Here is a 13545-nt window from a genome sequence, read left to right as displayed (position 1 = left end):
ACGTCCAGAGTTCTGAGATGGAGGGAACTGGGTGCCCGAGCACATGATTTTCAAAGCTATTAATCAGCAAATAAGTTATCATTTATTGCAAAGGGATAGAGTAAAAAAGTAGTGAGGTTATGCTACTTTTAGGGCTCAATTAAGAAGTCAGCCTTCTTTTGTGTTGAAGGTCATGTCTCACAAATTTTATCGCGTTCCTTGAAGTAATCAAACAGTTTTTGATGTAGTCTATATGGGCCTTAGATGTAGTCTATATGGGCCTTAGATGTAGTCTATATGGGCCTTAGATGTAGTCTATATGGACTTCAGCAAAGCCTTTAATAAAATTCCACATAAACTCGGCATTCCGGAAGATTTGAAAAGATGGGATCCAGGGAAAGCTAGCTAACCGGAGACAGAATTGGCTTGAAAGTGGAAGCAGAAGATAGTGGTAGAAGGCTTTGTTTTGGACTGGAGACCTGTGGTTAATGGTGCATCTCATGGGTCAGTGCTGGGCCCATTGCTGTTTGTTATCAATATCAACGATTTGGATAAAAATGTACAAGGCATGATTAGTAAGTTTGCAGATGACACCAAAATAACGGTGTCATGGACACAAAGATGGTTATCAAGAATTGCAACGGAATCTTGATTAGCTGGGCAAGTGGGCCGAGGAATAGCCAATGGAATTTCATTCAGATAAATGTGAGAAGTTACATTCTGGGAAGTCAAACCAGATTTAGGAAAATACTTGAAAACTATCCCAAGCAGCAGTTACTTATCTGGGATTACACAACATAGAACAAGGCAAGTGGGCCCAGCATGGCTATCTACAATTTAAGAGGGAGAAGGGTAAATCGGAGGTGTCAGTGTTACAGTTGAACAAAGGGGACCATGGAGCCATGAGGGAGGAGCTGGCCTAAGTTGACTGGGAAGGTACCCTAGCAGGGATGACAGTGGAACAACAATGGCAAGTATTTCTGGAAATAATACAGAAGGTGCAGGATCGGTTCATTCCAAAGAGGAAGAAAGATTCCAAGGGGAGTAAGGAGCGACCATGGATGACAAGTGAAGTCAGGGACAGTATAAAAATAAAAGAGAAGTATAACATAGCAAAGATGAGCAGAAAGCCAGAGGATTGGGTAACTTTTAAAGAGCAACAGAAGTTAACTGAAAAGGCAATACGGGGAGAAAAGATGAGGTACAAAGGTAAGCTAGCCAAGAATATAAAGGAGGATTGTAAAAGCTTCTTTAGGTATATGAAGAGGAAAAAATTAGTTAAGAACAAAGTTGGACCAATGAAGACTGAAAAAGGTGAAATTATTATGGGGAACAATGAAATGGCAGACGAGTTGAACAGCTACTTTGGATCCGTCTTCACTAAGGTGGACACAAACAATCTCCCTGATGTAATAGTGGCCATAGGATCTGGGGTGATGGAGGAACTGAAGGAAATGCACATTAGGCAGGAAATGGTGTTGGGTAGATGGATGGGACTGAAGGCTGACAAATCCCCTGGGCCTGATGGTCTGCCTCCCAGGGTACTCAAGGAGGTGGCTCGGGAAATCGTGGATGCATTGGTGATCATTTTCCAATGTTCTATAGATTCAGGATCAGTTCCTGTGGATTGGAGGGTATCTAATGTTATCCCACTTTTTAAGAAAGGCGGGGGAGAGAAAACAGGGAATTATAGACCAGTTAGCCTGACATCGGTGGTGGGGAAGATGCTGCAGTCAATTATAAAAGATGAAATTGCGGCACATTTGGATAGCAGTAACAGGATCGGTCCGAGTCAGCATTGATTTACGAAGGGGAAATCATGCTTGACTAATCTTCTGGAATTTTTTGAAGATGTAACTAGGAAAATGGACAAGGGAGAGCCAGTGGATGTTGTGTACCTGGACTTTCAGAAAGCATTTGATAAGGTCCCACATCGGAGATTAGTGGGCAAATTAGAGCATATGGCATTGGGGGTAGGGTGCTGACATGGATAGAAAATTGGTTGGCAGACAGAAAACAAAGTGTAGGGATTAATGGGTCCCTTTCAAAATGGCAGGCAGTGACTAGTGGGGTACCGCAAGGCTCGGTGCTGGGACCGCAGCTATTCACAATACACATTAATGACCTAGATGAAGGGATTAAAAGTAAAATTAGCAAATTTGCTGATTACACAAAGCTGGGTGGCAGTGTGAACTGTGAGGAGGATGCTATGAGGATGCAGGGTGACTTGGACAGGTTGGGTGAGTGGGCAGATGCAGTTTAATGTGGATAAATGTGAGGTTATCCACTTTGGTGGCAAAAACAGGAAGGCAGATTATTATCTAAATAGTGCCAAGTTGGGAAAAGAGGAAGTACAACAGGATCTTGGGGTCCTTGTTTGTCAGTCACTGAAAGTAAGCATGCAGGTACTGCAGGCAGTGAAGAAAGCGAATGGCATGTTGGCCTTCATAAAAAGAGTTGAGTATAAGAGCAAAGAGGTCCTTCTGCAGTTGTAGAGAGCCATAGTGAGACCCCACCTGGAGGATAGTGTGCAGTTTTGGTCTCCAGATTTGAGGAAGGACATTCTTGCTATTGAGGGAGAGCAGCGTAGGTTCACCAGGTTAATTTCCGGGATGGCAAGACTGTCATATGTTGAGAGAATGGAGCGGCTGGGCTTGTATACTCTGGAATTTAGAAGGATGAGAGGATATCTTATTGAAACATATAAGATTGTTAAAGGTTTGGACCCGCTAGAGGCATGAAACATGTTCCCGATGTTGGGGGAATCCAGAACCAGGAGCCACAGTTTAAGAATAAGGGGTAAGACATTTAGAACGGAGATGAGGAAAAACCTTTTCACACAGAGAGTTGTCAGTCTGTGGAATTCTCTGCCTCAGAAGGTGATGGGGGCAGGTTCTCTGGATGCTTTCAAGAGAGAGTTAAATAGAGCTCTTAAAGGTAGTGGAGTCAGCAAATTTGGGGAGAAGGCAGGAATGGGGTACTTATTGTGGATGATCAGCCATGATCACAATGAATGGCAGTGCTGGCTCGAAGGGCCGAATGGCCTACTCCTACACCTATTGTCTATTATCTATCATCTCTTTTGATGATTTCCAATATATAATTGTATGTGTCCTCCTCTTCTCCATGGACACAGTTTTGTTTTTCATCTTACTTCTTGTATCAAGTATAATTTTTAATGTGGTTGTGGACAGTGGGTTCCAATTAATTTTGATACTGTTTCTTAAATTGAGCCTTATTCTTTTTCATTCTATGTGCAATGGAAACAATATTTGTAAAAGGCAACATATACTAACCATGTGTACAAAAATCAGAAAACTCCTCAAGGAAACTGCTGAGCTCTGGTGGAAAGAATGCCTTTGGATCACCTTGATGGCACAGGGGAGATATAGTCCAACAACGTGGAGAAAGCACCAGGACTTTCACATCTGTTTCTTCCTCAGCTATGAATGGTTGGTCTTCCATCATCTGCATCACAAAAACGTTCACTGTTAAATGTCAGCATCAACACCACTTGCCTAAGTATTTGCAATTTTGACATAATTAAATGTTCAAAGGCACATCACTTACCAGAGAAGATTCATACAGAACTATGCATGGATATGGGATGGAAATGTTACATACAAAAGTGGCATGAAATAACAACGGTATTTTTTAAGAACTTCACATCCCTCCTATTGTGAGGTGACCAGAAGTGAACACAATACCGAAGTTGAGACTGGACCAGACTTCTATAAAAGTCCAGATTTTCCTGGTGTTGTTCCATGCCTCACTACCCTTACAATTCGCAATACTGCAAAGTTTTGCATCATTTGCAAAAATACAGATTTTGTATTCAATGCTAAGAAAACCTCTCTTAATTGCTTTTACAATCTCTTCTGCCAGCTTTAAAAGTTTATTCACATGTTCTGCTCTGTCCTTGCATTCTTTAGTAGTGTATTTTTAATCTAAATGTGTTTTATCTAAATGCGTATCACCCTCATAGAAAATGTCACTTTAAAGTGGTGTGCCATAAGGGTCTACGTATACCCACTGCTGTAGACAATTCACATTAAAAATGTAAAGCAAAATACACAAAGTGCTGGAGTGACTCAGCGGGTCAAGCAGCGTCCCTGGAAAACATGGACAGGTGACGTTGGAATCAAAATCATATCGAAATTTTCTAATTTTAACCCTGCCTTTGGCTCTCATAATTTTATATACCGTATTTCCCGGCAACGAAGACGCTATTTTTTACCCAAAAAAGGCACGAAAATGTACCTGCGTCTTGTAGGCCGAAGGTTTGGTTGTTAACCAAGAAAGATAGACTTGGCTATCCCTCAGTACAGCAACATCAAGAACGATAGCCAAGTCTATCCCTCATTGCTGGCAACTTATGGGAGGCGGCTGTAAAGTGGGAAGTGGCTGTAAAAGGACAGCGCCGCTGTCACAGAGTTCCTTTCACAGCATGTGGGGAGCCTGGCCTGGGGAGGGTAGTAGCTCATGTGGCTGCGAGCGGCCACTGGGACCGGACAGCGGAACCGGCCGCCACCTCAGAGCCTTCTGCCAGCCTGCCAGCCACGGTGCCCTTCGGCACAGGCGCAACTGGTGGAGGTGGTGGTTGGCGGGTAGCTATGGGCGGAAGGCTGGCTGCTCCGTCCCGGGCTTGCTCTCTCTCTCCCTCTACTAGTCCCGGGGTAGGCGACCTGGGCGCTACTCCAGTCCCGGGGCAGGCAACCTGGGAACTGTAGCTCGTCCCAGGGGCGCGAGGGATCTGGGAACTGCAGCCAGACTCGGGGCACGCAGGCGATGTTGCCGATCCCTGGACTAAACCAAACCCTTGATCCTGTCCCGCCATCCTTTTTGCAAAATTTAGCAACTTAAATTGGGGGTGCGTCTTCATTGCCGGGAAATACGGCACTTCTATCATGTTTTGGCCCTCAATCGTCAGCTTTTTAGAGAAACAATCCAAGATTGTCCAACCTCCCTGTGAGCTAATACCTCCTAATCCAGGCAGCATTCAGGTAAAGTTTGTCTGCACCCTCTTCAAAGCCTTGATATACATGAAAAGATTTGCATGACAGCTTTGGCTGCTGAATACACCTTTGTTTTCATTGATATGACTGATGTGGGTTCTCACTAGTTCCTGTGAACAATGGACATTGGCAAGTGAACAAGGAAACCCACTCTGTCAAATTATCACCACTTTAATTTTAGGTTAGGCCCGCTGGAAACATCTTATTGAATCGTGGAGATTTCCTCATGACATTTGTCATCTCATCCCTTCTAAGCAGAGCACCCCAAGCTAAGATAATCTTGCAGTCACTAAGTAAAAACAGAAAGGGACAAATGTAATAAAAAAATAACATACGCTCACTATATATCACAACAGGGATATGCTGCAACCCAGATTGAAAACTCAGGAAATATATTTAACCTCAAGCCATATCATTCTCAGGTCATGTTAAACAAAGACACCTCCATTTCCATCAGCAACTCCTCCATGCCATTTCATTCAGAACGAAAATTCAATAAAATGAGGGAAATTTTCATAAAATATTTTATACTGCTGCAAATTGTTTTGAAAGGACTGATGATCGCAACAATTCTCTCCACTAATTATCTCTAGTATTTATCAGATAGATATTTACTTACTTCATCACCCATATGCTCTAATTTCCTATCGAGCTGCTGCAGCCTGTACAGGTGAAACTCCTGCTGCAGCTCATCAGACTCACTGAGATTTTTTAACATCTGCTGAGGATACCTGCTGGGAAAACAGGTCCCAATGTGATCGATCACAGCTTGCTCCAGCCACACTTTACCCTGAGCCAAGAGCCGATCAGCCAGATAGTACCTATTGAAGAGAAAGAACCAGTCAGAGAAGAAAACTCCACACAAGATGCAACAAAAAGCATACTCCCAAAACAGCTGTGGGTCAAGCAATGCTTTGGAGGCAAAGGAATAGTCGAAGATTCAGGTTGAGACCCCGGTGTCCTCTCTGGCTGTCACTGATTTTGCCGCTGCCTTGCCACCCCTCCTCCCAATCTCATATTTCATCCCCAGCTCTCACATCCCCCTCTTCTGACCCCGTGCCTTGCCCACTCTCCAACCCCATCCGAATCTCTCTTTGCTCCCTTGCCAACTGCACAAATTGTATTCTCCATTGTGGCTGTTAAATATTTACTATTAAAGTAGTGGGGAGGCTCTCAAATCAAAATCTTCTGGAGTGAGTGCACTTCTACAATCAGTAACCTAACTATTCCACAAAAATGATCAGGAGCAGGAGGTGTAAAGAAACATCGCCCTATTTCCTCTCCAATTTGCATACTATTCTGATTGGGAAATATATTACTGATCCTTATTATTACAATCCGAATCCTGAAACCTACTGCTGTACTGTGAGAACATCATCAGGATTTAGCCCTGCTTATGAGGAAGTAGGAAGGCATCACCTCAAAAACTACCCAGCAGCCTGGTATGTCACCACCTACCCCATCTGTGCAAACGTTTGTGACCCACATTGGTCCCATCAGATACCTAGAAACCCACAAAAACACACTGATAGCAACTCACCCTTGACCTCATGGGGCTGCCCAAGAAGATCTAAAACAACCATTGCCAGATTTTTCTTCGCTTGTATCAGACTACAGAATAGATCTCTCTAGTCCAAATCTACCTCATTGTGGCCCTTGCACCTTTTAAAATCTGCACTTTCTTTGTAGCTAAAAGACTACATTCCGCACTCTGGTGATTGTTCTATTTCCACTACCTGATGTACTTGAGTATGACTTGATGGTACAATTTAACTGGATAGCACGCAAACAGTTTTTCCATTGCATCTTGGTACACATGACAATAATAAACCAAGACAATTATTAGCTATTAACCCAGAAGTGACTCCTGTGGAACAAAATTAAACTTCCTCCATTTGGGGAAAATCAACTGTTTTTCATTATTCTTTGGGTTTTTTCCCCCCACTTTCTTATTCACGCTGCTTTTGAGTCTTATTTCACGAGGTTTTATTTTGTGGCTAAATGTAGATTTGGCACTGGCAAAGCCATGACATCTCTTGGACAGATCCTTTTGAGATTTTAAAAATTTATTTATCTCATCAGATAAAGCATAAAAATAAGTTTAATTTGACACCTAATTCACTTTTATATCTTCAGTATAAAAAAGGTTATGGCCATTTACATACTCGGAAATTAGCATAAAGTTCCCTATTGCTTTTCCATTGACTTAACACAAATGCTGTGATTTAGGACAGTCAAAAGCCCATAACTTTCTTAAAAATTAAGAGAACTGAATGAAATTTTCAGTTATTATAGATTGAAGCATTCTGAAACAAATATAACACATCTTACTTGGATGACCTGAAATTAAAGCATATAATTGGTTAGTTACCTAATTGTAGCTAATTACAAAATTGACCGTTGTGACGGAAATAGCAATAAACACCCAGACTGCCTTGAAAATTCAAAAATGTGATATTCTCTAGATTAGAACTTCAATATTATTGTATAATATGCTGTAAGTCCGTAACAGATAGGTAAATAAATTACAATTTCTAGCAATAGACCAAGTCTTTATGGAGAAGATCAGTTGCTAGCTGGTACATTGGCATATCATAATCAGTAGCATCATCATACTCCTCAGATTGTAACCAATAAACAACTCTGTACACCTTGTTTTTCTTCAATTTTTCAATTTTGGCATTGTAAACTACAAGTTGTTGCTCTTCAAACCACACATGACATGCCTTTCTGCCCACTACTTTCCCATTAAGAATGTCCTGTAGATTCAATTTCTTAAGAAAATGATATTTTTTTTAAATAGCCTAAGTATCCAAATAACAAACTAATCCCATTCACACAAGAATTCACAAGATAACATGATTTTTAAATCTCACTGTCATGAATTTATATCCCAGATGGAAGGAATTTAATGTTTAATTCCCATAAATTAATCTAGAAACATCCACCCAAAATATAATCAAATTATTGTTTTTTGCACAATACATGCGACTCAAACTGTTGTGAATATTTAGTTTTAAAATAATGATCATGGAGAGAGAGAATAAGACAAAATATAGACAATTTAGACGGCTTATCTTAAACAAAAATGGGCATTTTAATCATCTTGCTTCTGGAACGTGATCGATTGGAATGTTGCATTTGCGGTGAATTTGAACCCAATATCGGCAGGAAAAACACTGCTGGTTCGTATGGGGCCCAAATCACATTTTTGTTTATAGAGGATTGATTTAAGTCATCCCAAGAAGCAAGTTTATATGTAAAATACACGATCTACACCGTGTTTTGTCCCGTACTTGAGATCCGTCACGTTGTAGGTGTTGACGGCATTAGAAGTAGCTTTTTATTTTAATCCAAATATTAAATTGTCCAGCAGAGGCGCCAAGGTTGCCCACACGGCCAGTGGCAGAACTGCAGTGCCGCTGAAGGTAGGTATTGTAACATCGATAATATCATTGAACGTGAACACAGCAAAACATCCCTCATTCACATCATTTCTAGAATCCAAACAAATTACCTGTAGAAATGTTCAAAGATGTTAGCAAGTTCGAGACCTGAAAGGAACAGCATTGGCTCCAAGAATTGCTGCAGATGGTTTAGGGTTTCCACGTCACTTTCTTGAATGCGTTGATCAATGTACTGTGCAAACCGTTCGCTAACCTGAAGAACAGTGAGGAACATTTACAGTTACCAACGTGTCTTTTATAGGAAGGTTGCCAAATTTACACATGGCCATTTCCAGTTCCCCTTAACATTCTTGCTAAACTACTGATAATCCCTTTGCTGAGCCCATTCCAAAGACTGTTGATACAGCCCGTTGAAGTCCAGTCATCCTCCCTTTCAAGACATCTGTCAGTCCCTTCAAAACCTGTTCCCTGCAAACTAATAGCCCATATCCTCCTTCCTTTTGCAGACGTCCTGAGGGCAGTGCCACTACTCAAATACTCGTCACTTATTCAAAATGTTAAACATCCAACATTTACTCAAAATGTTTAAGGCAGTTAGGAATTAACAACACTGGTTGGTCAGACTGGGTAAAATAGCAGTTTCCTTTCCTAAAGGTTATTAGTGAATTCATGCTTTTCATTATAGATAATCGCTCACCACTTCCAGATTTCTGTTATTAGTTTAGACATAGCATGGAAAGCCAATTAACCTGCATGTCTTTGGAATATGTGAGAAAACTGAAACGCCCAGATAAAACCCACGAAGTCACAGGAAGAACGTGCAAACTCCACACAGTCAGCACCCATAGTCTAGATCAAAAACAGGTCTCTGGCACTGTAAGGCATCGATCTCAATGCCATCCTACTCGAGTTTAAACTCCCCAGTTGTCGCTGGTGATATTCAAACTTTGATCTGTAAATCAATCAATCTGGATTCTTGTCCAATAACTTAGCCAGGAGAAGAATATTAAGAGCCAAAGAACAAACAGTGAAAAAACCAGGACACACAACAGGGTTAATTTGTGTGTGCAGTCTTAAGATATATGCAAGGTCCAAAATGAACACTTTCATCAGTATTTACAAAAGGAAACAGACTTTGTAGTTACAGAATTCAGAGAAGGGGTTGGTGAAAGTTTAATTTTGGTGGATGGTCACACAGGAAGGGCATTTCTAAATCGCTTTCTACATCTTCAAAGGTACCATATCAATCGTACCATGGCGTCGAGCTGTTTACATTAAAAATCAATAATCAGAAATAAATATGTGCTGGAAATAATCTGCAAATCAGGCAACATTTTCAGAGACAGAAACAGAGTGAACGTTTCCGATCAACAACCAACAAAAGGCCATCAATCCAAAATGTTAACTATATACCTCATCTTGAGTGCATTCAAAAACAAAACAAGATGGGTGCAGAAGAGGCTAAAGAATACAGAAATGTGCAATAGGCTATGACATGGGTGGAATAAAAGAACCAAGTTGAATATTAACACTAGCAATTGTTGGTTGGATGAATAGTCTATTTCAGTGCTGTAATTTCTAAGACAAGCTGTCAGCCTGTTTGGTGAGTGTTCTGCAAGAGCCATCCCATGGGACAGGCCCTCGAAACAGTTATTTCAATGGTAAATTGTGCAGTTTCACATACATGCATGGCTGTGAGGTGGGACAGCTGGAGAAGAGCGGCTGAGAAGCCCTTGCGCAATGCTAATACAAAAGCCATCTGCTGCCCAAACAGTTCCTCCATCGCATTCTTCAACTTCAGGTACATGTCCCGATACCGCTCAACAAAATCAGGGGAGTTCCACGCTCCATCCAGGAATCGCTTAACCTAATAAAAGAAAAAATAATGTCAGTAGCAAATTGTAAAAGACATGTCATTCAATCAGCAAACTACAAACTGTTGGAGGAACTCATAAAGTCAGGTAATATCTGGGGAGGAAATGGATAGATGATGTTTTAGAGCAGCATTCTTCTTCAGACTAATTTGGAGTAGGGGGGGTGAATGTTGGAAAAGAGATGTGGGGATAAGGGGGAAGGATAAGGTAAAAATCTTTTAGGACCGAGATGAGAAAATCATTTTTTACAGAGAGAGTGGTGAATCTATGCAATTCTCTGCCACAGAAGGTAGTTGAGGCCAGTTCATTGGCTATATGTAAGATTGAGTTAGATGTGGCCCTTGTGACTAAAGGGATCAGGGGGTATGGAGAGAAGGCAGGTACAAGATACTGAGTTGGATGATCAGCCATGATCATATTGAATGGCGGTGCAGGCTCGGAGGGCCGAATGGCCTACTCCTGCACATATTTTCTATGTTTCTATGGGATGGGACAAAGTCTGGCAAATGATAGTTACATCAGAGGAGATTGATTGGGAGATGGATGAAGTAATTGACAAAGGCTAGAAGTGTAAACAAGACAAAAGGATGTCAGATAAGGAGAGGAGTGGTAAGTATTGCGGAGGGAGTGATATGGATTGGATATTACTGACTGAGTGAGTGAACGAGGGCTGCAGTTGTATAAGCTCAAGACCATCCGGGTGACTGCGAGCGTCACAGAGTTATAACAAGGTGGTCAAAGCTAAAATGCAGGCAGAAAGCAGATGAGTGACCACCGGGAAGGATGAAGGGTGCAGGTATCTCCTGTAGCCACTTCCCTTATGGATACTGTTGGGGGTGATGATCAAGCAGGAGAAAACAGCAGCAAGCAGCAGCAGCAGCAGTCACGTTTATAGCACCAGACCTGGCTCAGAGGCACGGCAGCGTGAGGTCAGATTGTATAGTGATAGGAGACACGATAGTTAGGACAGGATGGCGTGTGGCAAATTGGAAGAACAGCACTTCATGTTCCGCTCTGGTAGTTTATAACCCAATAGATTGTATTTTGAATTTTCCAACTTCATGTAATGTGCTGCCTTCTCCCCCCACGACAACCAGACTGAAGAAGAATCCCAACCTGAAACTTTGCCTGTCCATTGCCTCCATGGATGCTTCCTGACCCACTGAATTCCTCCAACAATGTTTTGCATAGGAGCCTGAAAATCATGACTTACCCATTCAAGAACAGCTTCTTGACAGCAACCATCAGGCTCTTGAACTGCATTACACTAACCACCACCTCAGCAACTATCATTTAATGTGAACTTTATTTTGGTTACACTAGACTTTGGATTTTGCACTATTATGGGCCAGGCTACTGAGTATTACTGATTATTAGTTTATATTATCTAGTGTGCATTTTCTGTTTGCGTTTTTCATTAATGTGTGCAGCAGACAAGAATTTCATTATTCCCTTATCAGTACATGTGACAATCAACCACTATTGACTTGACATTAATAAAATATAAACAATCCCATGCTCAGTGGCTCACTGTTTTGTTAACTTTGGGCAAGAACATACCCGTGGAAAGGACCAATTTGTTCCATGGTTTTACAGTCAGCCAAGTCTTGCCAGAAGAACACTGGCAAATGGGACTGCAGATGGACCCACAATTCCTATTTTGCTCACCCGCAACACTGGTCTTTCCAATTCAATGTTTACTGCTGCTTCATAACATCATCACTTTCCTTACCTATATCAGGTGTGCTTGAAGGTGTGGCACCCACCCCGCCCCCCCCACCATTACCTGTTGCTGTACTACTCCATTCCAACACTGCGCTATGCCAGAGATGCTGCTGGGCTTGCTCACTGTCATCCCTTTAGCAGATGTAGAAGTGCTACTGCTGTCTTTAGATTTGTTTTTGCCATCTGCAATATGAACATAACACATTTACATGACACCGTCCAACCACAGCTGATATTTCCATATTAATATTCCCTTGGGACCACATCTGTGATATCAACAGGGGCAGTACTTCTCTCACACCAAAGCCTTGTGTTATGTTTAATCTTCTGCTTCACGTGAACAAGATTATATTTGCAGGATTACCCGGCATCCTTGTCAAACAGTGGCAGGCAATATTGGGGTGCAGAAAATACTTCCAAACATCCAGAAAGTGAAGACTGTATAAAGCCTAGCAACACAACAAACATTAATGGGAGCTTGAACTGCAAAGAATGCATAAATATCTGCAGTAAAATCACAAGAATTTCAAAAAAAATGCTTCTTACTGTGTGGTATCATGTTGTATGCTTTCATCCAATTCAAGATCTATTCCAGATTATGCATTCTTCTGCATTCCCTAGCTTTCCATTCTTATGCCTGTTACTTCTGATACAGCTGAGACTCCTCCTCACAGGAGGGACACCCTTCTTCTCCTTCCCTCAAAGAGCTACCTCAAAAGGAAAATAGTTCACACACAAGCTCTATGCTCACTCCTGCTAATGCTCCCCAAATGTAGAATTTGCATTGGCACCTTATTTTAAATATTTAAATATGAAAAAACAAAAGAAAGTGCTGCAAATACTCAGGTTGAGTAAAAGGGAGAGAAAAGAGTTGAGCACCAGACAAAATGTGCAGGAAGGAACTGCAGATGCTGGTTTACACCGAAGGTAGACACAAAAAGCTGGAGTAAGTCAGCAGGTCAGGCAGCATCTCTGGAGAAAAGGAATAGGTGACATTTCAGGTCGAGATCCTTCTTCAGACTGAGAGTCAGGTGAGAGGAAACCGAGAGATATGAAAAGGTACATAGAGCAAATTAATAAAAGATATGCAAAAAGATAAATCAAAGTCAGCAAAGGTGATCAAGAAAAAAGTGGAGCCCACAATGGTCCATTGTTGGCTGTGGAGAAGGTGATAATGAGTAATACAAACTGTGAAACTCAACAGGATAAAAGTTGAATTAGTACGATGACTAAGGTGGGGGAGAGAGATGGGATGCGAGGGTTACTTGAAGTTAGAGAAATCAATACTCATACCACTGGGTTGTAAGCTGCCCAAGCAAAATATGAGGTGCTGTTCCTCCAATTTACGCTTGGCCTTACTCTGACAGTGGAAAGAAAGGTCAGTAGTTCCTGTCTGGCTCCAAGGCATCCTTGACCATTGCACTAGAGGCAACAGGCAATCCTGAAGTCCTGCTTACAGCTACAGAAATGGCTGTTCGTGCCCCTGACAAAATAGTTCCTATCACTATTGTTTGCCTAGACTTTGCCTTTCTCTGCTACACAACA

At 41.7% G+C, this 13545-nt stretch overlaps 1 protein-coding gene across 4 annotated transcripts in view; it reads right to left on the bottom strand.

Annotated features, from left to right (window-relative positions):
• The window catches only part of LOC129697502 (cullin-9), a 143391-nt gene that overhangs the window by 56039 nt on the left and 73807 nt on the right, over positions 1-13545 (bottom strand). For all 4 annotated transcript variants that reach the window (XM_055636136.1, XM_055636135.1, XM_055636137.1 and 1 more), the window contains exons 21-25: positions 12062-12183; positions 10086-10268; positions 8512-8654; positions 5614-5815; positions 3276-3447 (exon numbers count right to left, since the gene is read on the bottom strand). In XM_055636136.1, coding sequence (XP_055492111.1) covers positions 3276-3447; positions 5614-5815; positions 8512-8654; positions 10086-10268; positions 12062-12183 — 822 coding nt within the window. The remainder of the gene's footprint in view (positions 1-3275; positions 3448-5613; positions 5816-8511; positions 8655-10085; positions 10269-12061; positions 12184-13545) is intronic.

The sequence above is a fragment of the Leucoraja erinacea genome, chromosome 5 (genome assembly GCF_028641065.1).
Source record: "Leucoraja erinacea ecotype New England chromosome 5, Leri_hhj_1, whole genome shotgun sequence".
Classification (NCBI taxonomy): Eukaryota; Metazoa; Chordata; class Chondrichthyes; order Rajiformes; family Rajidae; genus Leucoraja; species Leucoraja erinaceus.
Note: the sequence above shows the minus strand (reverse complement) of the source record. Positions and strands in the feature narration are given on the sequence as shown.